This window comes from Panicum virgatum, chromosome 7K, assembly GCF_016808335.1.
Source record: "Panicum virgatum strain AP13 chromosome 7K, P.virgatum_v5, whole genome shotgun sequence".
NCBI lineage: Eukaryota > Viridiplantae > Streptophyta > Magnoliopsida > Poales > Poaceae > Panicum > Panicum virgatum.
This window is the reverse complement of record NC_053142.1, coordinates 38,104,226-38,128,212: the sequence shown is the minus strand read 5'-3', so window position 1 is coordinate 38,128,212 and position 23,987 is coordinate 38,104,226. Positions and strand designations below refer to the sequence as shown.

Here is a 23,987-nt window from a genome sequence, read left to right as displayed (position 1 = left end):
ATGCTTTTAATCATGTTTTAATTGCATTTATTCACTGAAAATTATGTTCATCCACCATAAGCAATTAAGATGCACTCTATTTAAATGGAACCATCGGGAAGTTTATTTAGAGCACTTGTAATTAATTCTGACCATCGTTGATTTAATTACGAGTTTTAATGATAAATTTCGTTTGTTTTCCCCATCGGTGATGCAAATTGAAATTTATGTATGATTTTAATCAGACCATCGTAGGGTTAATATCATACTTCTTATGCGCATCTTAATTGTGAGTTTAATTAAGTTATTGTTCTCATGATTTTCAGTGAACACTGTGACGGGCTACCTGAAGTCCATTGAGCCCCTGAATGGCACCAACTATCCAAGCTGGTATAAAGATGTTCAGGTGGCCATTGCTGTGTGCGAGTATGATCTCGCCTTACGTCAAGATAAGCCAGCAGAGCCCACTGATTCCAATGGTGATCGTACTGCCATTGAGAAGTGGGAGAGATCAGACAGGATGGCCAACATGATCATTAAGAACACGATCACACCGGCCATCTGTGGTGCTATTCCTGATAAGGATCAGGATGGTAATGATCTGAGCGCCAAGGCATATCTTGCCAAGGTGGAGGAGAACTTTAAGAGTTCTTCCAAGACTTATGCTAGCACCCTGATCATGAAGATGCTGACTTCACAGTATGATGGGCAAAGTGGAATCAGGGAGCACATTATGAGCATGTGTGACATGGCAAATAAGCTGAAGACACTGGATATGGCTATCTCTGATGGTTTTCTGGTGCACTTCATCATGACTTCTCTGCCAGCACAGTACAGTCCCTTCAAAATAAGCTACAACACTCAGAAGGCGACTTGGAGCATGGCTGAGCTCATTAGCTACTGTGTTGAGGAAGAAGAAAGGCAGAAAGCTGAGAGGATGAAAGATGCTGTCAACATGGTCAGCGAGCGCTTTGGGCGTGTTAGCATGAGCAACACTCCTAAGCATCAGACTGAGTCTGGCAGCAGCAGGCAGCATAAGAGAAAGTTTAAGGGCCATAAGAACAAGGCCGTGTCACATAAGAAGACCTCTAATGAGAGGCTGTGCAAGTTCTGCAAGTCACCTAAACATGAGCAGAAGGATTGCCATGGATTTAAGGAGTGGCTTAAGAACAAAGGTACAATTACTGATTATGTATCTTTTATTGATGAATCATTCTTAGTGAATTTTTCTCCCAATACTTGGTGGATTGACTCAGGTGCCACTGTGCACATTTCCAATTCACTGCAGGTATTCAGTTCGATCCGAACTATAAGAGAGGGGGAGCGAAGTCTCAGAGTGGCTGATGGCAATGAAGTGAAGGTTGAAGGCATTGGGAGCTTCAATTTGGAGTTACCAGGCGGCTTCAACCTTAGTTTGCATGATGTTCTTTATGTTCCCAGTTTGAAGAGAAACCTTATTTCTGTTTCACGTTTAGATAAGTCGGGACATATTTGTGAGTTTGGCAACTCTGTGTGCAACATTAAATTTCATAATTTAAGTGTGGGCCTTGGTCATTTGCAAGGCGATCTTTATTTGCTCTCTCTTGATAAAGTTTATTCTGCAATGAATGTGGATGATGTATCGCATAAGCGTAAGCGTGATGATGAGACTTCTTCGAAATTGTGGCATTGTCGTTTGGGCCACATTTCGAGGGGGAGAATTGAGCGTCTCATAAGAGAAGAGATACTCCATTCATTAGATCTCTCAGACTTAGATCAACAATGTGTTGATTGTATTAAGGGGAAATTCGCTAAGACAATTAAGAAAGGAGCTACTTGGAGTTCGGGCCTATTAGAAATAATTCATACTGATATTTGTGGCACGTTCCCAGTAAAGTCTGTTGATGGTTTTGACTCGTTCATTACCTTCACAGATGACTTCTCTCGTTATGGTTATATTTACCCCATTCGTGATCGATCCGAGTCATTAGAAAAATTCAAAATATTCAAGGCTGAAGTGGAAAATCAGCATAATGTCACTATTAAATTAGTGAGATCGGATCGAGGTGGTGAATATTATGGGAGACATGCTCCATTCGGCCAAGTACCTGGACCATTCGCTAAGTATCTTGAAGAGAATGGTATAAAGGCCCAGTACAGTATGCCGGGCGAACCACAGCAAAACGGAGTTGCTGAGCGTCGTAATCGTACACTAATGGACATGGTACGTAGCATGCTTAGTTATTCTACTTTGTCTGTGGAGCTGTGGATGGAAGCATTAAAAACAGCTGCACACATACTTAATCGTGTTCCTTCCAAATCCGTGCCAAAAACACCTTATGAGTTGTGGTTTGGGAAGAAACCATCGCTTAATTATTTGCGTGTGTGGGGCTGTCCAGCCGAAGCTAAGTTATTTAATCCACAGCAAAAGAAATTAGATGATAAGACGGTGAGCTGCTATTTCATCGGATACCCTGATAAGTCTAAGGGATACCGATTCTACTGTCCTGATCGTTTCACTAAGTTCGTTGAGACCAGGCAGGCTGTATTCCTAGAGGATGCAGGAATCAGTGGGAGCTTTCCGAGGAGGGAAATAAATCTTGAAGAAATACGGGCTGAGCTTCCCATCCCGGTGATTCAAGAAACAGTAACACCTCAGTTAGTGCCGCTGTTCGTTCCTTCTGTTCAGAGTACACCATCTGTTCAGATTACGCCTCCTGTTCAGAGTACTAGCGCTGCTCCGCCTGTTGAAGTAGCTCCTGAGCCTGCGAGCGAACAACAAGTTGAACAAATGGCACCTAATGCTGAAGTTGAAAACCCTGTCGAGGTGCCTCAGACTGCACCTCAACCAGCACCTCAGCCTGTTGAACCATTAAGAAGATCACAGCGGGCTAGGAAACAGACAGTTTTCCCTGATTGTGAGACATACTTAAGTGAAGACATGTATGATATTGGGAAAGCTGATGATCCTAACTCGTTTAGAGAGGCAGTATCATGTGAGAACTCTGCCAAATGGGTTGAGGCCATGGAAGAAGAGCTTAAGTCCATGAGTTCCAATGATGTTTGGGATCTGGTAGATATTCCTAATGGAGTCAAATCAGTAGGCTGTAAATGGGTCTACAAGACTAAACGTGATTCTAAAGGGAATGTCGAACGATTCAAAGCAAGGCTTGTAGCCAAAGGTTTTACGCAAAAGGAAGGGATTGATTATAATGAAACCTTCTCCCCTGTGTCTAAGAAAGATTCATTCAGAATCGTTATGGCGCTAGTGGCTCATTATGACTTAGAGCTACATCAGATGGATGTCAAAACTGCGTTCCTTAATGGTGACTTGGATGAGACCATCTTCATGGCACAACCGGAAGGTTTTGTTGTGAAGGGCAAGGAACATTTAGGATGCAGACTTAAGAAATCCATTTACGGGCTTAAGCAAGCGTCAAGACAGTGGAACCTTAAATTCGATCAAGTGATTAAGAAATTCGGATTTAAGGAGAATGACGTGGATAATTGTATCTACACTAAGATAAAGGGTGGTAAATTTATAATTCTAGTGCTTTATGTGGATGATATCCTATTAGCGAGCAGCGATAAGCGTATGCTGCATGAAACAAAGGGATTTCTTTCATCCAATTTTGATATGAAAGATCTTGGTGAAGCCTCTTATGTTCTGGGCATTGAGATACACCGAGATAGGACCAAAGGAGTACTAGGATTGTCTCAAAAGGCATATATTGAGAAAATGCTTAAGAGATTTAATATGGATAAGAGTAAGGCCACACCTGTTCCATTAGCGAAGGGCGATAAGTTTAGTGAAGCCCAATGTCCTAAGAACCAATTGGAATCAGATGAAATGAAGGACATACCTTATGCTTCAGCTGTCGGAAGCCTGATGTATGCACAAGTCTGTACGCGTCCTGACTTGGCATTTGCTACCGGAATGTTTGGAAGATATCAGAAAAATCCCGGAAAGGTCCACTGGGTTGGTGTCAAGAAGGCATTACGTTACTGCCAAGGCACTAAAGACTTCATGCTCACATACAGAAGATCAGATAACCTTGAAGTTGTGGGTTATACTGATGCTGACTTTGCTGGATGTGTGGATAGTAGAAAATCTACATCAGGATATATCTACATGTTAGCTGGTGGAGCTATATCATGGAAAAGCTCTAAGCAAAGTTTAGTTGCAGCGTCGACGATGCAAGCTGAGTTTGTGGCATGCTATGAAGCAACTGGACAGGCTGTTTGGCTTAAGAATTTTATTCCGGGCCTCAAGGTAATTGACAGCATTACGGAACCTATAACGTTATACTGCGATAATCAGTCTGCAGTATTCTTTTCGAGTAACAACAAGTCAAGTGGTGCTTCCAAACACATTGACCTTAAGTATCGTGTTGTGAAAGAAAGATGCCAGGATCGAACCATTAAGATTGAGCACATAAGAACTAATGCTATGTTAGCGGATCCGCTCACTAAAGGCTTACCACCGAACGTGTTTAAGCAGCACGTTACTAATATGGGTTTGGTGGATAGTCTTTAGGTCCTGGTTTAGGGCCATTATGACTCCCAACTAACGAATAAGCGTTCTACCGAGGTGTTTCAGTGAGACTGTGGGTAATGGGGTCCCAGTAGTGCATCAAGCTACTGACGACGCATTGGTCCGGTACTTTCTGTTACTACTAAGGGTGAACATTAGTATGATACGAACATTAGCCTTAACCGTTCGATCACGTGGGAGAATGTTGGAAATAAATATTTCAGTTAAGATATTTTGTGATCTTCACTATTAAGGAAGCGTTTAAACCATCTAAACGTGATTAAGGAAACCTGATGATAAAACCCTAATGGGCTGTGATCAGCAGGCCCATTAGGCCCGTTTCCAGAGGCTGGCCCCCAGCCCCACAGTGCCTATAAATATAAGGTCGTGGTTAGCACCTTAATCACCCCATTCACGTCATTCTAAAACCCTAGCCACCACTAGTCTGATCGCTAAAGGCACTGGAGGGGTTTGGAAGGCCAAGCACTCTCGTTTGGCGCCCGAAGGACGCTGATTCGCTGCTGCATCTCCTACACCGACAAGAACGCCTACTTCCTCTACGGATCAGGCGTAAATGGCTGCTGCAACTGCTAACGCTGGTATAATGTTTACCAATTTATTCCGCATTAGATTGATTTGTCATGAACTAGGTTATGTTAAGATCTTGGGTTATTAGCCTCTAATGTTTAAGCCTGGCTAATACTAACACAAGTCACTTGCCTATAAGCCGGTCGACGTCAGCAAAATCCTGCAAGACTACGTGACTAATTATTTCTAACAATTGTGATGAAAAATCATGTTATTTATTTGGTTTTCTGTGTTTTCAATGAATGCATATGCATTGGAAGTAGAAAATTAACATCTACTAAGTATTTGATTTGTTCTATGTGTTTCTTTTAGAAAATATTTTCTTGGTATTTTTATTGCTTTATTTAGATGGATGTCATTAGTTACAAGCTAAAACAACGCTCTTTGTGGGATAAAATTTGAATGCTAAAGTTTCAGAGAGGTTTCATGCACATTAAGGGCCTGATTGGTTCACGTCTTTCCATGGCCTGGCTTGCACCGTCCGCCCAAGCCCGTGCCGGCCAGGTCTGCCGGATGCAGCGCTCTTCTGTTTGGTTGATGTCTGCGCACAGCCAGGCTAAGAAGAAATGATGATTGGTTGCCCGCATCTACTGGAGGCGATCCGCTTTTTCTCTCTGCACGCTCGCCCATGCGTGCTAGCAGCGCACCGCACGAGCTTGGCCCGCGGGATACGCTCGATTTGAGCGTTCCTCCGGAGCCTGGCCCTAGGGCGTTCTCTGCATGTTCAGAGTCTGGCCCTGCAGCTACGCCAACCAAACAAAGGTCTCTTCTCGTATGTAGAGGGCCTGGCTGAGGGCAGGTGCGAGCAACCAATCAGGCACTATAAATATATAGTAACACGTCAGCATTTGTGGTGACATGACAAGATAATTATAAAAAAAGATGGGGCGAAGAGTTTCATCAGGATCAAACTGTGCATACACTATTTTCCAAGACTATCAAACTATTAGGGTCTATAAAGTTTTATTTCCTGCAGTTTTGTCCAATCATATGCCTAATAAAATGTTGTGGCTAGCCTATGAGAAGGGTACGTGGGCTTACGTCTTAGTGCGGGGATCAATTTGAGATGTCATTGTTAGGGACTCAGGATTGAGCACCATGGCCGCTTTATTATTATAAATAGGGCAGAAGTCTACATAACCACCCCCTCTATCAGCAGTGGACTACTTAACCCCCCAACCTATAAAACCGGACAAATAACTCCCAATCTTTCCAAAACTGGACAAATAACCACCAAGTGGTTTCGGACGGTGGTTTTGTATTTTTTTAATTTATTTTGGTTGAATCTTTGAAAATCATAATAATTCATAGAAAAAAATCATAAAATAGAAAGTCTAATTTTGTTGAACTCCACATGAGCGAACTACACAATGAACATATAATATAGTATGCTTTAGTACAATTTTTTTCTATAAATTTTGATCTATTCTTTTCTATAATTAATTAGAATAATTCGTAACTGCAGTTTTCATGGTCCGATTGCGGTGAAATTTTTATGGTGGGCTAACTATTGTACGCTTGAACAGTAGTAGAAATTTCATACTCACTGGATCTGATATAACTTAGTTCGTCACGACACTTTTACGGTTCCAATGCATTGCATTTATTCAGGATCAAGGGAACCAAATAAAAAGCGTGGTTTTCAATCACTGCTACTATAGTTAATTAGGGATAATATGATTATTTTCACTATTAGTATTTTGTTCTAGCCCATGAAAACAACTTGATTTTAGTAGCCCAAATGCCACAGGGTTGCAAGAGATAAAGCAATTTCGCTCACAAAATCATGTCAGTCCTGAACTAGAGATGTTGAGTCCTGAATTAGTATACTGTATAAAATTCTACCCAAAGAACATTTGCTACACATCAAGGATCATGATAGCCGCACATCAAGGATAATGATAGCCTAGCCCGGAGGCTGAATTCATTCTCTACCTTCGGTGGACCCGGCACCGCTGGGAAAGAGATTCCTGGCGCTGCTGGGAATGAGATGCCCTCCCGCGGCAATTCAAGGTGGAGCAGATGATTGCCGGGATTGTACGAGCACGAGGTGCCTTCGGCTGGATACTGCCGGAGAGATAAACCGGGCATTTGAGTGCAGAATCGGCCAAGCATCCCGACGACCTCACTGTGTCAGGCGGCCGCGTCGGTCCGATCCTCGGCCCTCCATGCATCCTCGCGAGTCGCGCGTACGGCACGGTCCTCGACGCATAGTGTCAGCTCGGCCGCGCGGGCGGTGACGTCCTCAGCCCTCCAGGCGCCCTCAAGGGCCGCGCGTGCGTCATGGTCCTCGACTCGCTCCTCACTTTTTCTTCTTCCTCCTCTTTTTCTTCTTCCTCTTCTCTATTCATGATTGAAAATTTTTGGGGGTGAGGGGGCTCCATTGGATCCATGAGAGTAGGGGGGCTCTAGCCCCCCCTCCCCCCAACCCCCGCCCGCCCCCACGCTAGATCCGCCCCTGGTCCTAGAGCATTTCCATGTTGTCGTGCATGGTTCCGGCAGGCTCGCCGCCGCGCCACCACGGCGACACGGGCAGCGAGATCCTCGGCCCTCAACGCATCCTCGCGGACTGCGTGTGCAGTGCGGTCCTCGACCCGTAGTTTCAGCTCGACGGCATGGGCAGCGAGGTTCTCAGCCCTCCTCGCGTCCTCGCGGTCCACGCGTCGAGCGCGGTCCTCGACCCGCAGTTTCTCCTCGGCGGCGTGGCGGCGAGGTCCTCAGGCCTCACACCTCTATGTGTCCGATGAGGGTGGCACAGAGCTCAGAGAAGTCTGCTTCTCCTTCCTCTCTCCTCACTTTTTATTCTTCCTCTTTTTCATTCATGGTTGAAAACTCTTGGGGTGGGGGTTCCATTGGATCCATGAGGGCAGGAGGGCTTTAGTCCCCACTCCTTTGCCCCCACGCTAGATCCACCTCTGGTCCCAGGGCGCTTCCATGTTGCCGCGCCGGCCGGTTCTGGTAGGCTCGCCGCCGCGCCACCATGGTGCACCTTCAGCTTGCCGACCATGAATGGAGAAGAGGAAGAATAAAAGGAGGAAGAAAAAAAAGTGAGGAGAGAGGAAAGAGAAGGAAAAATTAGCCCCTCCTAGATTGAGATTCTAGATCTGTCACTGCCTAGGACCAACTTTTCCTCCAAACCTCGGGGAGCGGAAGCAACTCAATCATTGAAGTGGCGGACTTCTGTGAGCTATGTGCTACCTTTGTGGAGGGCTGAGGACCTAGCCGCCCACGCCGTTGAGGAGAAATTGCGAGTCGAGGACTGCGCTCCCGCGAGGATGCGTGGAGGGCTGAGGACCTCGCCGCCCGCGCTGCTGGTCGAGGATCGCGCCGCTGGTCGAGGACCGCGCCGCCCGCGCCGCTGAGCTGAAATTGCGGGTCGAGGATTGCGCCGCACGCACGGTTCGCGAGGATGCATGGAGGGCCGAGGATCTCGCTGCCCGCACTGTCAAGGAGAAACTGTGGGTCGAGGACCGTGCCACATGCGTGGCCACATGCTGAGGACCGCGCCGCACGCATTACGTTATGGGTGGAATTGCCACAACATGGGCATTCTTCTTAGCGAGAATTATTGTAGTAGGATAGTGGCTAGGAGGATTTGAAAGGCATTATGGAATTAAGATTTACAAGGTTTAGTCAAGGCTTAGCTCAGGACCCCACTACTCGTCGTATTTGGTTTGGTATTACTACCACACATGATTTCGAAAGTCATGATGATATTACTGAGGAAGGTCTTTATTAGAACATTTTTGCCTCGCGAGGACGCATGGAGGGCCGAGGATCAGACCGACGCGGCCACTTGGCACAATGAGATCGTCGGGATGCTTGGCCGATTCTGCACTCAAATGCCCGGGTAAGCTCTCCTCAGTATCCAACCGAAGGTATCTCGCGCTCGCACAATCCAGGCAAGTACTTGTGAGGAGAAGTAGCAATAGAGGTAAAGAAAGTCTAACCGGCTAAGCCTAGAGGCCCAGCTACGTTTCGCTAATGGTCTAGTTAACTCATGCGGAACCCGAGCTCCATGCCTCCATGGCCGCAGAAAGCGAGAGGCCGGTGCTTGGGAGTTGTGACTTGTGAGCTGTGTTCATAATTGGGTTCGCATGCATGGCAACTTGGCGAGTCTCCTCTTCGATCAACCAGCACGTACGTACTCTGAGTACCCTATAGCTTGCTAGCTTCTCCACTCCAGTTGAGAACCTTTGTACACGTTACTTGCCTAGCAATAAGCCGGTCGACGTCAGCAATTAAAATCCTGAAAGGCTACGTCACTTGCCTACTAGCTCTAAGATGACTCCTAGCAAGCTGCAAGGCCTGCAGCCTTATTTTACGGTTGCCACGTACAACGTACCCACAGTACGCGCAGTACTCCAGAGTCACCCACACTGCTGGTAATCTTCTACTGTATCAAGTTGGCCAGTGGCCACCACCATTGATTTGCTATTCATTACGTGTACGCGAACAGATCGCGGGGCGCGCCCCTCGTCGCTCGTGGTCCGTCGTGGCCTCGTACGTGGGCCTCGAGACCAGCCGGCCGGCTGCTGGTCCTACCCGTCCCCACCACCATGGCTAGCTACAAGGTCCGCGCGCGCGCAGGCATGCAGTGCCGCTGTTCAGAGTTCAGTCGCGGCGGGTGGTCCATCCATGTGTGCAAGCGCCAACGCCAAGCGCAGTGAGCGAGGCCCGGCACACAGCATGGATGGAAGAGCGTGACTACGCCGACGACTAACGGGTAATTAACAGGCAGCAATGGCCGGCCTACCGCCGGCGCTCAACCAGCTTAGAGAGTACAGCCCACGAAACGAGCACTCCTTCCTCCTCCTCCCCCTCCTTCCTTGCTGTAGGCTGGATATGCAATGGCTTCCCTGGGCTGTGAATCGCTGGCCCGCTTAGCGGACGGATCCACTAGGCAATGGCAGCCCGCCGCCTTCCATGATGCCCAAGGCCGAGAGGCGAGAAGTCGTGCACAGAAAGCAGAGTTCAGAGCATCTCCAACTGTTTCTAATCTATCTGCCCCATCTTTGTTTTTTTGGAAGAAAAAAAGAAAAAACATTCTCCAATAGTTCTTCATCCTAATTCTCCATCTCCTACCAATTAGCAAATTGGTCTTCCTTGTGCGTAAAAATACGCACAGCTTCTCCCCTCTCGATTGTCCCTCCCTCTCGGTGTTTCCCATAGAATTATTCTTATTGAGCCACAAACTCCTCATTTTTGGAGTAAAAATAAAAAACTATTAGAGGTGGACTCTTTTTTACCTCTCCATACCTATTTGGGGAGTTAGCAAACAATAAGTTTGAGAGAGAAAATATTGAGAACTATTGGAGATGCTCGAGATCTTTGCTGTTCTTTTTCCCTTTTATTCGCGGGGTAAGAGCGTCACCATTCACGGGCTTTTTCCCTTTTTCTTCGCGGGGTAAGAGCGCCACCATTCACGGGGCATCGTCATTAACATGTCTCTTTTCTTTTGTCCATGATCCTTCATTGGTATAAACCGTTCGCCAAACGGGTAGTGCCCCACTACAATGTAGTTCAGGTTTTTTTTTCCAAAAAGAAAAAAAAAAGATGTACATACAGTACAGGTGCTGGTAAATACACTGTATACTGATACAACGGCAAAGATACACGTGCGGCAGTCGACTCGGAGGTCGTTCGTGTCTGCCTTAGCTTGGGGGGATCGACCCCCGCGTGCCGTGCCCGTACGTGCGCGGTGCCGGCGGCCGGCGGGGCGATCGGTTAGACCCGGCGTGGCGGTTCGTGCCTGGCGGAGACCACGGCGGTGGACATCACGAGCATGTGGCTGAGCGTGGCCACCCACCTCTTGTACACGCCGTAGTCGTCGGCGCGGAGCTCCACCTTGCCCTTGCTCGTCCACACCTCCACCGGGTACGTCGCGCCGTCGTCGGGGCTCGGCTTCTCCGGGGCGCACGGCCGCACGTCGCGGATCACGCCTGCGGGTGCACGGGCAGGCCAGTTCGGTTTGTCCGATCAACTGATCAAGAAAATTAAACATGCGAGGCAGGGTGGGTGCTGTTCGGTATTAATTACTTTCTTTCGCGTGGGAGAAGGCCATGACCAGATTCGTCTTCTTGATCCGGAGCACGATCTCGCCGCGCTTGTTCGTCGCCGCGGACACCGTGTGGAGCTTCCATTTTCCTGCAGCCCGCATCACCGTGCCAGGAGAACGCGACGTCAGGTTGCGACTGGCGTGGGCATGGGGAGCCTGGCATGGAAATGGCGGCGGCAGGCACTCACCGTCCGGCATCGCGACGAACAGCTCGTCGCCCTTGACCAGCGCCGCCCGGGACCTCGCGTGGTTGAAGTCGAAGTCGAGGTCGTCCTGCGACCGCGCCGAGCCCGCGTGGTCCCCTCTCTCGCTCTGGCCATGCCCGCCGCTGCTGCTGCGCCGTCCTCTCAGCGTCGCAGCGCCCCGCAGCGCTGTGACATGTCCGGCGAAGCAAATTACTTCCGAGAATTCTTGGAATTCCTCGTGGCGCAGCGATGCGGTAACAGTGAGTGAACACGTACATGTGGCGGCGGCCGCGGTGAGCGTGATGACGTTGCTGGCGTCCGTGGAAGCCCTGGCGGCGTCGACGGCCGCCGCGACCTGGTCGCGCGTGGCGCCCGCGGCCTCGGCCACCTTCGCGCACTGCGCCGCCACGAGCGCGGCCGCGGACGCCACCGCCGTCTCCCTCATCCCCGCCGCGCCCGGCGGCGCGGCGCTCTCCGCGGCGATGGCGGCGAGCGCGGCCGCGACGCTGGCCACGGACACGGCGGCGTGGATCTCCGCCCGCTGCAGGCGCGCCTCCTCCTTGCGCTTCTGCTTCCGCTCCTTGACCCACTTCTTGAGCGAGATGCCGTTCCATGGAGCCATCTTGCGCGGGAGCTGCGTGCAAAGTTCAGAATTTCAAGATCTGGCAAGAATTTCAACACAAATAAATAGCAGCATATCACATCATTCCCTTGATCTCCGCTGATGCATATCAAGAAATAAAAGGCTACTTAATAAGGATTTAAAAAGAGAAGCTTGGGGACGAGATATGGCTGATCATAACATGCTAGCCGAATCGGTATCTTTCCCAGAAAATGCTAATCAGAATGTGTAACTAACTGAACTATTCATATTGGCCAGAACAGAAATAGGAGCCTTGCTCTACCAAAATCAATGGATTAGTACATGACCAAATTCCAGGAACTCAAGATTGATCACAAGGATTGAGAAGAAAACATGTGAAACATCTCCGCGCAATTTTTTTTTTCGAACGAACGGCCACAAGATTGTGCGCCATTTCTATTAGTAAAGAAGAAATCTCCGTGCAATTTCAAGTTATACATCATGCGTTGCAGGAAATCATGCAAGTTTCTGTAACTTCAGAGATGAACAGAAGTAGACAGTGGCTTTCAGCCATTAACAATATCACTCACCCATTTCTTCTTGAGACAGAGATCATAATCCAGTTCGGGATGAATTGCCTTCTGCAGCCATATCCATGACTGAAAAAAGAAGAATGCCAGAAAGGCACACGCTTGAGGTTAGGTTAAAATGAGTCTGCAAATGAACATCCCATCGCAAAAGTTATGTACCTTCAGATCGTCATATTTCCATTGGGCAGTGCTGAAACTGCTCTTGTCAACCACCAAGCTACGATTACTTTTCTGCAAAGCGCCGGGAAATAGATTGTTACCCACCTCAAGTTTCATCTCTAGCACAATACACTGACAAAATATCTGCTACACTTACTGACAACAGGTCTTTCCGGTCATTATCAAGCGACATGACCGGATGCTCCACCAGCGCCATCGAGCACTCCTTCGGTCCTGTCTGAAGAACTTGGATGGCCGAGCTGCACCACGCGCTCGAGAGCAGGTCCGTAGGCTCTGGAGACGGCTCCTCGCAGGCAATTAGGCCTCTGTCCGGCTCCATGGCCTGCAAGGCAGCGCAGAAGCCAAGCTAATTCCCCTAGAAGCAGCTCAGGAAAGGTAACGGTCAGAGATTTATAGTGGATGAGTGGATGTCACTCTTGGTAGCTGCGCAGGTGCAGCCTCTCTGTCTTTCTGATGCGCAACCTGCAGCCGCAGATCAGAATGTCTTAGTAGGAGAACCAGATCCTTGATCGAATCGCTAGGATAGCTGCAACCACTAGAACCAACTTTTAGCTGTAAAAAACCTGAAACAATACAGGTGTCACTGAGAAAGGCAGTGAGTAAAAAACTATAAGTACCAAATAAACAAAGCATATTAGTGGCTTTTGGGAGGATGAGGGGTGGAGCAGATCATGATCTTCAAGAATGCTTTAGGTGCACACAAAGAAGATGGAATCAAAATGGGGACCTGGTAGCCTTTACAGTAGAAAATTTGCAGCATAATAACTGTCCCAGAACATTGAGGAGTTTGATGAGCACAACTTTTCGGTGCTGGATTTTATATTGTGGCCGCCCAAAAAAATACTGCTACAAAGAGGAGATGCTTAGCGTTTCGATGCAATGATCCAATGTATTTTATTGTAAATCAAATCGTGGAAAAAGGCGAAGAGAACATGAGATGTTGCCTTGTTGGGCTGCCACTAGTGCAATAGAAAAACAGAAAAGGCAGAAGGATGAGGGTGTCATGCATACGATGTTTCGGAACTTTCGGGCATCATTGCCATGCGCGCAATGCTGTAGTGCTGGGGTATAGACGTATACCTCATGGGTGTAGATTGTGACCTGTAGCGTAGTATCTCTTAATGTCAGAGCATGAGTACCTATGTGAATGTTCAGTGCACTGGGTTTCAATCAGAAGATCTCTTCCCTTAAAAAAACAAGCAAATCTCATGCTGTAGCAAACTGTAGCGGGGTCATCCCAGTCTCACATCAGTTCAGTCCCTGTCCATTGTTGATAACATGAAAATGCTACAAACAAATCAATACACTGTATAACATTATTCAAAATAAGTTATAGGGCTACGAGTTACCTGCTCAACCCACCTGACCAAACTGAATGTTCACCGTCAGGTGATAAAGTTGCACATCGAAGACCCGGGTTTGAATACCGAAGTGACAAGAGTTGGCTCCACCTCCCAGCAGGAGTGGGATATCGCCGGTTCATATTGGATTGATTGCCGGTGCAGTTGCTCTCAGTGGCGCAGCAGTGATGGTTTACTTGAAAGGATCTCAGCTGTGAATTCCGAAATACAGAGGGAACCATGGCATTCTTTTTCTTTTTTTTTCTTTTCTTTTTTCCCCCACTTTTCTGAAGAGCGGGGATCGGTGGCGTTCCAAATTAGCTTTGCCATCAGCTAATGCTCACTCGGTACCAAGATAAGAAATGAAGGAAAGTACGGAGATGAATATCACATCTGTGGTCTGCTGAACTGACTGTCCAGAGTCCAGACAGGTCATGGGACAAGATTGTTGCTTTTGGAGTAGGTGAATTTCTGGCAGAAGAGCCTGCCTATCCTCGTTCATTCTGCACGAACGGGAACGGTTTCACGACCACGGAGTGGAGTGCTCCTGGAAACTGCATTTGGTAGGGGATGGGTATGGTTAAACCACCACGGTTTGCACAGCTGAAAGTGGTGTGAGACTTCAGAGTAGCCACTGCTCTGTGGCTGTGCGTGCAACAACAGATGGAGTGAATGGCAGAGGAAGGGATTGGATCTGCAAGCACGCCCAGGTGCAATGAACTTTGATGCGTCAGCGCGTCGCGATGAAGATCATCAGGATGCGTTTTCTTCAGGGAGGAATCCGATCCTGCCGCCGATCAAGTCCTGCTCCTACCATACAGCTTCTGGCATCTCAACAACCACGTAGCTGCGACCAGAGAGAGGGCCAGCTGCAGCAGCAGAGATGAGAGAGGGGTCGTTGAAAATGAATTGAAGCCGTTCGCTGCCAGCGGGCAGCGGCGCGACCGACTCGTTGGCCAATTGCCACCGGCGAGGAGCGCCGGCGCCGGCGCCGAGGCCCACGGAGGAGGCCCGGCCACCAAGGTCACGCACGCTTGGGCCGTCGGGTCCTCCGTAATTGGGCCTCCGCTTGGCCCACACAGCGTTTCGACCTCTCTGAACCCAACAGGTTAGTTCGATCCTGTCCGCACGCTTTACATCCGACGGTACATATGACCCCACACCTGGACGGTAAATGAAGTCCCGTCCGGGGAGGAGGACGGTGAACCAGATACCGTCCGCCCCGGCGGCGTGGACGCCTCTGCCGCTGGCCGCTGCGGCGCTGCCACTGCTCGCCGGCGGCGCGCTGTCCCTGTTCGCCGCAGTCGGACGCATGACACGTCACTGGCGACCACATCGTCAGCTCCAGCCGCTATGTCAAAGAGCTACCCTGTCACCGGCGACCAATCCCGCGGCCGCGACAGCCGCGCCTCGATGGCGCCATCGTCGCCTGCCCCGTATCGAACCCCGGCCTCGCTCCCCCCGCGCCGTCGTGAGCGACCGCCTTGTTTCGCAGCACCAGCAGCAACGCTGCGGCATTGGCGGATAGTACCTTGGAGGGAGTCAGGTAGATGCTGCTTCTCCTCCGCGATGGCGCCATCCTGGCTTGCTCCGATTTTCGCCTCCGCGCGCGGGATGGCAGCTTCGCCGAATCACCGTCAGGGCCGTCCGCCGGGGAACTCGACAATGGCGATCGCGTCCGGCCATGGCTGATACCACCTCCCCGTCCAACACCTGCATGGACGACGGGACGGCGAGCCGCCAACCGTATCACCTGCAAGCGTCTCAAATATTTTTTTTGAAAAAAATAAGGTATCAAATAATTTCATGTTGTAGCTCTGTCAAGTACTCCTATATGAGCTCGGTCAGAGCCCACCATGAGCTTAAGCTGCAAGAAGTCTTTACTAACAATTTTTGAAAACTTTTTTTGGCCAACAATTTTTTGGACCAATTTAAAATATTTCAAATATTTCCAAATAGTTTGAAATATTCGAAACATTACGATTGTTTTCTAACGTTTAGAAAAGTGCAAAACATTTTTGGGAATCAACATTTTTCCAAAATAATTTAATTATTTTTAAACAATTCTGAAATGGTTGAAACTTTCATAACATGTTCATGCAGCAAATAAATAGATTTTCCCAATTTCCATTGACAGGTCATCAAATAGCTTTTGGGCAACGGCTTAGGACCTCTTTGACACAGCTTCACATAGAGCTTTCAGTGACGCTTTGCCAAACGATTTTTTTTACTGACTTTAGGCATCCATAAAACTCATTTCAACTTCCACTGGCGGGATGGAACCACAATACGCGGTTTCGACCGACTTAATCTCCAACTCCTTGTTTTGCCAACGTTTTCTAAAACAATTTCAATTTCACCAGAGTAGCTACTCCACCAGCCATTTTAGGAGAAGCTGAATGCTAAACGGGACCTAAGGGCAACTTTATCGTGTGTTCTAAGGAGGTGCATCGAGCAGAGAGAATGCAACTGTACCAGTACTAAATGTTGGAGCGGTGGTGCCAAGCTAAAAATTCATAGCATCAGTACCCAAAGTAAGCACCCCGAGCTAAGGTTAAAAGTTATTTCCTCTATCCTGCGAACTTGTCAGCAGCTCATGGTGTTGGAAAAAAGTTAGGTGCAGAGAATACTTAATAGCAGTGTGGTTCCATAGTAGGTACTACACATTTCTATGTTGGAGCTAAATGGAATCAGCAAGTACCACCAGACATTAGCATAGTATAGTTCCTCCTCATAGATTCCCACCTAAATGTTAAAGCTGCAAGGCCTCCAGCTTCCGCGACAGCACGCACCCCGTCCCCGCGTGCCGCGCCCCCACGCGTGCCTAGGGTGCCTGTTCTACGATGGCATGAACAGAAATGCTTAAGGGCTCGTTCGGGCATGAACAGAAATTCTTAAGGGCTCGTTCGGCAGCCCAGTTTCGATTCCAGACCTGTTTTGATTCCAGGCCCGGTTTGAGTGATTCCACCCGTGTCACTCAATCCTGGTCTTGTTTGGTTTCTGGCCTAGGAACCATTCCTTTCATCAAAAAATATGTTCGGTTGTTTAGGCAAGGATTCAAACCAGCACAGGAAACAAACTATCATATACTAGTCTCTTTAACCAGGCAACATGACATTATCCAGGAACAAAGGCAAAGGCAACAGAAAGTTTGCTACAGAAAGCAACAGGTACTGCATCCCAGCTCCCGAACACATGGATGGAAACAAACTTGGTAAGGAACAAGTTTGCTACAGACATTAACGATGTTTCCTGGTTAAAGAGAAGGCAAAGGCAAATATTTCTGTTGCCTTCTGGTTAATGTCATGTTAGATTTCTGTTGCCTTCTGGTTAATGTCATGTTGCTTACCAAGTTTGCCTTTGCCTTCTCTTTAACCAGGAAACAAACTCTTCGATTCTCCAATCAATAGAAAGCAAAGGCAAGATTCACACACTGCATGACATTATCCAGAAACAAGTTTGCTACACAGATACTGCATCCCAGCTCCTGAACACATGGATGGACACCCTTCTGAACATAGCTGAGTTCAAGCCAACCCGCCACTGGTCATCGTCCTGATTATCTGAAATAAGGCTGCACAGTGATCACGAGAACAAGCTGTCAGATTTCTCTTTTCTTAAAACATCATCAAAATGTTGAATGGCTCGGTGACTTGGTAAGGAAATGCAAAGCCTTTCTTTAAGAGCAGGATGCAGGGCATATAAAGGAAATAGTGGTAGACAGGAAACAAATGACGCAGAAGTAATTAAAAAAACTCTCAAGTTGTGGCATGTTTGGTTGGCAACTAAATTTGAAGCATACAATGTGTTATACAAGTAACGTTGCCTAATCCACGATATCAGCTTGGTAACAATGGTTGTTACAACTTACAATGAAGTGAATTGCTGACTGGAGTTGTTACATATTTGGCCAAACTGAAACCATGAAACTACAAGCATGCTAGCTGACCAGGGATAGAGCCATTCAGCCTATGGGCATACACATTGCTGAGAACAGAATAAAATGATTATGCATGAGAAACACATAGTTGTTCTATTGAAACTTGTGATAAATGCATGCCTACAAACTTACAATTTGTTCAGTGCACTGCAAGAACTGATGTTTGCAGGAATATGACCCTCAAGCTTGTAGTGGCATTATGCAAACATTCTAATTCAGTAGGCCATGAAAAGTAGAATAAGGCATGATAATATATAGGAGAATAAGGCAATATGCTAACAGTACAACTAAAGAGAATGCTAAATGAATCAAGTGACAGTGAGATAGTCTACATGCTACTTTAGCGAGATCTGTACAAATTCAGGGAGATTAATATGACTTGAAATAACAAGTAATTGATCAGCCTTTGGAGAACTAACAAGCAGAAGAAGTAATGCAGCAAAGTGAAACAAAATATCTATGTTGGCTTTTGAGAACTAACCTTTGGTGACACTAGGTCATTTCACTTCTCAGCCAAGATAATGCAGACTCCAAGTCATCTTCACATGCACTCAGAAAGATTTCTCTATTTTCTGGGCTCTTAAAAACTGAATAAGCCTTAACCTTCTCTTGCTTTGTAACATCCATTGTGCTCAGCATAGACACACACTTCTTGATGGAGTAATCTGTAGCTTGTGAGCATTCCTTCTCTCAAGCCAACTGGGTTGTTTCATCCTCAGCTTGTTTGGTCATCATCTCGATGTACCTCTCCAAGCTACACTCAAGTCTTGAACTCTTAGTACTCTTCTTGTCTTGTTTTTCCTGCCTCCTTTTTGCTATTGCAGCCTGTCTTATTTGCTTTTCAGTCAAAACTTTATCAGCTTGAGTCTCTTGCTCTCTCAAGTTTGTTTGCAACTCACTTACATCTGCATCTTCAGTTTCTTTCTCTCTTGAGTATCTTTGCTCCTCAAGCAACACAACATCATCATCATCATCATCATCATCATGCTGCTGAGTATCATCTTCCAATTTTGGTAGCAGCTTCAAGGGTGCCTCATCTTCCATTGAATCAAGTGTAGTGCAGTTGTATGTTCCCTCAGCAAGATGGCCTACATAAGAACAAGGAAATAATACACAATTTGAAATAATAGCACACAACATAGAAGATCAGAACTCATTAATTTGGACAGCAAGATCAAAAACTTACCATCGTATAGCTCACCAAGATCATCATAGAATGGAAAGCTGGCCTTGTTATTTCGAAACTTTTTTATTTTTGGGAATGACTGCACATGCAAAAGATAGTCACAGATTGTACATCATCAAACAAATCACAAATCACATGCAAAGGAAGATATTGATCACAAAATAGCTTACTATTTCCAAATTGGCCCACATAGCCGAAGATCTTTCGACCATACAGCGCTTTTCATTCCAATTGGACCCACTCTGTTGTCTGGCTGCTTTCAGCATCTTGTAATCTCTCTTTAGTTGACCTTCCTTCTCTTGAATTTGAGTTTTGGTGAATGATACGAATTTGTTCCACGCATGGAATTCCTTCATCATTCTATTCCAACCTTCTGAGTTCCAGCCATTATCTCCTCTACAACCACTGTCTTTGTACTCGTGAAGGATTTCAACAAGAGACTTCTCCAACTGCATGTTTCATACTGCTCTTTGTTTGGCTACAAAAACAAAGGTCAGTCATTTACATACATAATAAATGTACAATGTAAATTATGAATAAACAGTAAATATCATACCTTTTGGAGAGCTTGTTGTCTTCTTAGCAAGTCTGCTCTAAGGAGAGACTCTCTTCATGCTACTACTTGGCGTAGCTAGCATCCTATTGAACTTAGGCGATACCCTCGAACTCATACTGACTTTTGGTGAACTTTTCCCAACCATAACTGCCATATTATACATAACTTTATTCAATTATTACATGATATTATCTGCAAGGTTGATATTATCTGGCTGATCATCCAGCCACTCCTCATCTCCTTCCATTTCCCTGATTAGATTGTGAAATATAGCAGCTGCAATGGGTAACTTTACTTGATTCTTCAACTTGTGGAAGTGTAGCGCATCTAGGCCGATAGATGCTAATGGTAAGTTTCGGTGATTTATGACAACCGTATGTGACTAACGTGTGTTTTAAAGGAAAGCTCAATAACTGGATTAGTCTCATATGAAATATGAAAGGAGACCCCTCATTCGAAACAATCATGCGTACCAAGGACTCAATTTCAAAGATAAAGGACCTTTCTAGTCTCAAGTGTCATAAGGAGATGAAGGACATTTGATTTAGTTAGGTTTTATAGTTTCTAGTTCTTGATCGTACTATTAAGAGGGGTTCATGAGTTAGTAGCTTGATCAAACTTGAGTTGGCCTTAGAAATCTTGCACACTCACTCAAAAACAGCAAAATATGGTCAATAGAAGTCAACACAACTCTTGGAAGAAGAAACAATCAAAGTCACATTCGAATCCAAGTCAAAACAACTGAAAACAAAGAAAATCAGCAGCACCGGTTGAACCGGTGCCCCAGCATCGGAGCATCCGATGCGTGGCGGAAGGACCGATGCCCTGTCGGTCTATCTTCTCTGGATGAAGGCAGAAATCAAGTGTAGCACCGGTTGAACCGATGGTCAAAAGATAAGCACCGGTGCAATGGAAGTTCCTTGTCCCAGAGAGCATGTTTTGGTGGACTTCAACCTCTCTTCAGCACCGGTTGAACCGACACTTCGGAATCAAAGCACCGGTGCATCAGAAGTTCTTTGTTCCAGAGAGCATGTTTTGGTTGACTTCAACTTCTCTTCAGCACCGGTTGAACCGACGCTTCAGAATCAAAGCACCGGTGCATTGGATGTACTTTGTTCCAGAACGCTTGTTTGAGTTGATCAGTGAACCTCTTTAGCACCGGTTGATCCGATGCCCCTACGGAGCATACACCGGTGCAATGACGCAAGTGTGGATACTGTGTCAGAACTCCAACGGCTACTTCTTTGACACAGAGAGACCGGTTGAACCGATGCCCATATTTTCTATACCGTCGGTTCTTCCGGTGGTCACGGTTTTTCTGCAGAAAACTTCCAACGGCTATGTAACCTCCTCCACTCTATATAAGGGTACCCCCTGGCTCATTTCAGTTGCCTTTTGACACCTTGAAAACCTGAGGCCACCCTTGAGAAGAAGAGAAAGAGCTTTGAGCAAAAGAGAGAAGATCTAGTGCTTAGTTTGTGCTTCAACTTTGAAGAACTCATCCTTTGCAAGTGTAGCAAGTGTGCTTGAGCTAGGGACAACTGAGTGTAGGTCAAGTGAAGGCTTAGGAGCTTGTTACTCTTGGTGTTTGGCAGCACCTAGACGATCTTGGTGATCGAAGTGTTTCTCGCGGAGCTTGCCAAGGATTGTGGGAGCCCGGAGAAGAAGATTGTACGTGGCTTGAGCTCCACCACGCCGGGATGGTGAACGGAGACTCTTAGTGAGCGCCCAAGTCTCGGTGACATGGGAGGTGACAAGACTCTTAGTGAGTGTCACAACGTTGATTAGGGGTGTGTGCCAACACATCGACACCATGGGAAAAATCCGGTTGTCTCTTGCACTCTCTTTCATTTCAAGCACTTACTTTCATGCATTCTTTCATGTGCTTGACCTTAGAGATCATAGCTTAGCTCTACCTTGCTTAGTTTCATATCTTTGATAGCTTGTGTAGTTTGCTTTGTTTAGTCGGTTGGTGAATTGAGCCTTCCTAGCATTGCAAAGGTTAAGGTTGTTTTATCTATCTTAGAATTTTGAAAAAGGCCCAATTCACCCCCCCTCTTGGTCCATCGATCCTTACAATTGGTATCAAAGCCTCGTTGCTCATTTGGATCATTAGGCTTCACCGCCTAGAGCTATGGCCAAGATGGGAGGTTCGCCGCCTCACTTCGAGGGCAAGAACTTTGCCTATTGGAAAGTTCGTATGGCCGCATACCTTGATGCGATTGCCCCCGAAGTGTGGATGGCAACAAAGACCGGATTCACCGGAACTCCCACCTCGGAGCAATTAAAATGGAACGCTAAGGCTAGAAATGCAATTTTCGAAGCCATTAGTGAGGAAGTCTTTGCTAGAGTAAATGGCATGGACTTAGCAAGTGAGATATGGAAAGAGCTAATTGAAATTCATGAAGGCTCCACAAAAGTCCGTGAACAAAAATATCACTTGTTTAGAGCAAAGTATGATTCTTTTAAGATGCTTGCTCATGAAAATTGCAATGATATGTATTCTCGCTTGAATGTCATTGTCAAGGACATTAATGCTCTTGAAGTTTCTAAAATTGATAGTGCCTCCATCAACCGCGAGATTCTCATGCTCCTTCCGAAGCCCAAGTACAACATTATCAATGCTATGCTTCAAAAAGAGAATCTTGATGCAATGGAAGTGGGAGAGCTTGTGGGCGAAATTCGCGCTCATGAAATGGGTATCCTTGGTATGTCCGAAGAGCCAACAACAAGCAAATCAATTGCTCTCAAAACCAAGGCTAACAAATCCCGCAAGCTCAAGATGGTCAAGCAAGAATCAAGCTCAAGCAATGAAGAAGAGGATCATCATGAGAGCTCATCCGATGAAGAAAATGATGGAGAACTTGCTCTCATGATGAGAAAGTTCACACGCTTGAATGACAAGATCAACAAGAAGGGTTTCAACTTTGACCCCAAAAGAAGAATGTTCCGGCCATGGGGAGATGTCAAGAACAAAACTTGCTATAATTGTGGAGAAAAAGGCCACATCTCTCCCGATTGCCCCAAGCCGGACAAAAGAAAGAAGGACAACAAGGGCAAACATCGCCATGATTCAAGTGATGATGAAGAAGAAGATGAGAAGAAGAACAAGAACAAGAAGCTTGGGAAGAAGAAGAGCCATGACAAGAAGACCAAACTCTTCCCAAAGAAGAAAGGGCACACCAAGAGAAGCTTCTTGGTGGAAAAACAAGAATGGGTGACCGATGTCTCATCAAGCGAAGATTCAAGTGATGAAGAAGACATCGTCACCATCGCCCTCACCAATGAAGAAGCACCACTACCTCCGCCTCCTATGTGCCTCATGGCAAAAGGTAACACCAAGGTATGTGAGGTAGATAGTGAAGATGAAAGTGATGAAGAGCTTGATCCTTATGAATTCACTAATCTCATTAATGAGTACACATCCGTCATCAAGAGGGAAAATGGCAAAGTCAAGATTCTTGAGAGCACTCATGCCAAGTTAGAGCTTGCCCACTCCGACTTACTTGGCAAGTACAATGACTTGCTCAAAAAGCACAATGAGTCACTTGTACTTGCTAAGCAAGTTGAAGAGAGCCACAAAAAGCTTAAACAAGAGCATAGGGAGTTGGCTCACAAATATCAAGAACTTGAATTTGTCTATGAAGCAATTGACCCAAGTCTTGAGAACTTTGCTCATGAAACTATTGAGAAGGTCAATGCTTCTACTTCATGTGATGACCTACTCATTAATGCAAATGCCACTAATGCTTTGCCCAAGCTTGTACCTTCTAGGGAAAAGGAATTGACGGATCAAGTGGCAAGCCTCAAGAGTAGTGTGGAGAAGCTCTCAAGAGGAGAATACATCCACAAGGAAATTCTCTTCAACAATGCACGCGACTATGGCAAGAGAGGTCTTGGTTCATTTCCGGAGCCAAATCAAGGCACTACTCCTTCTCCGGAGATCAAGATTAGCTTCATCAAGGTAGTTGGATCATATTGCCAACATTGCCAAGTCACCGGGCACCACACTAGGGAGTGCACTTTACCATCACGTCCTCTTCCTAATTTACCCAAAAATTACTCTTCAATGTTTCAAAATAACCATTTTCTCTTGAGTAAAGTGAAGGGCAAGGTGAAAGCCAAGTTCATTGGCAAACTCACTAAGGAGTCAAAGAAAAAGCTCCCCAAGCAACTTTGGGTCCCAAAAGCTCTTGTCACACATGTGCAAGGCCCAAAGCTTGTTTGAGTTCCTAAAACTCAAAAGTGAATTCTCATGTGTGTAGGTGAACTACAAAGCCGGTGGAAAA

General features: G+C 46.6%; 1 protein-coding gene and 1 pseudogene across 1 annotated transcript; both read right to left on the bottom strand.

Moving 5' to 3' along the window:
* Positions 1 to 10,515: 10,515 nt before the first annotated feature.
* LOC120642462 (VAN3-binding protein-like) lies at positions 10,516 to 13,273 on the bottom strand. Its single transcript, XM_039918997.1, has 7 exons — positions 12,813 to 13,273; positions 12,656 to 12,727; positions 12,497 to 12,565; positions 11,600 to 11,957; positions 11,327 to 11,509; positions 11,120 to 11,227; positions 10,516 to 11,022 (listed from the first exon to the last, which is right to left on the bottom strand). The coding sequence occupies exons 1-7, from the start codon at positions 12,993 to 12,995 to the stop codon at positions 10,808 to 10,810; spliced, it is 1,188 nt and encodes a 395-aa protein (XP_039774931.1). The 5' UTR covers positions 12,996 to 13,273; the 3' UTR covers positions 10,516 to 10,807.
* Positions 13,274 to 19,273: 6,000 nt separating this feature from the next.
* On the bottom strand, positions 19,274 to 20,016 carry LOC120642564 (annotated as a pseudogene).
* Between the last annotated feature and the right edge of the window lie 3,971 nt (positions 20,017 to 23,987).

Bases quoted from the DNA above. Each gene is read 5' to 3' on its own strand.
- LOC120642462 (XM_039918997.1), bottom strand. From the start codon at position 12,995: ATGGAGCCGGACAGAGGCCTAATTGCCTGCGAGGAGCCGTCTCCAGAG. The intron at 11,228-11,326 runs GTGAGTGCCTGC...TGCGGGCTGCAG, and splicing joins GTTCGTCGCGATGCCGGACG to GAAAATGGAAGCTCCACACG. The intron at 11,023-11,119 runs GTAATTAATACC...GTGCACCCGCAG, and splicing joins CTTCTCCCACGCGAAAGAAA to GCGTGATCCGCGACGTGCGG.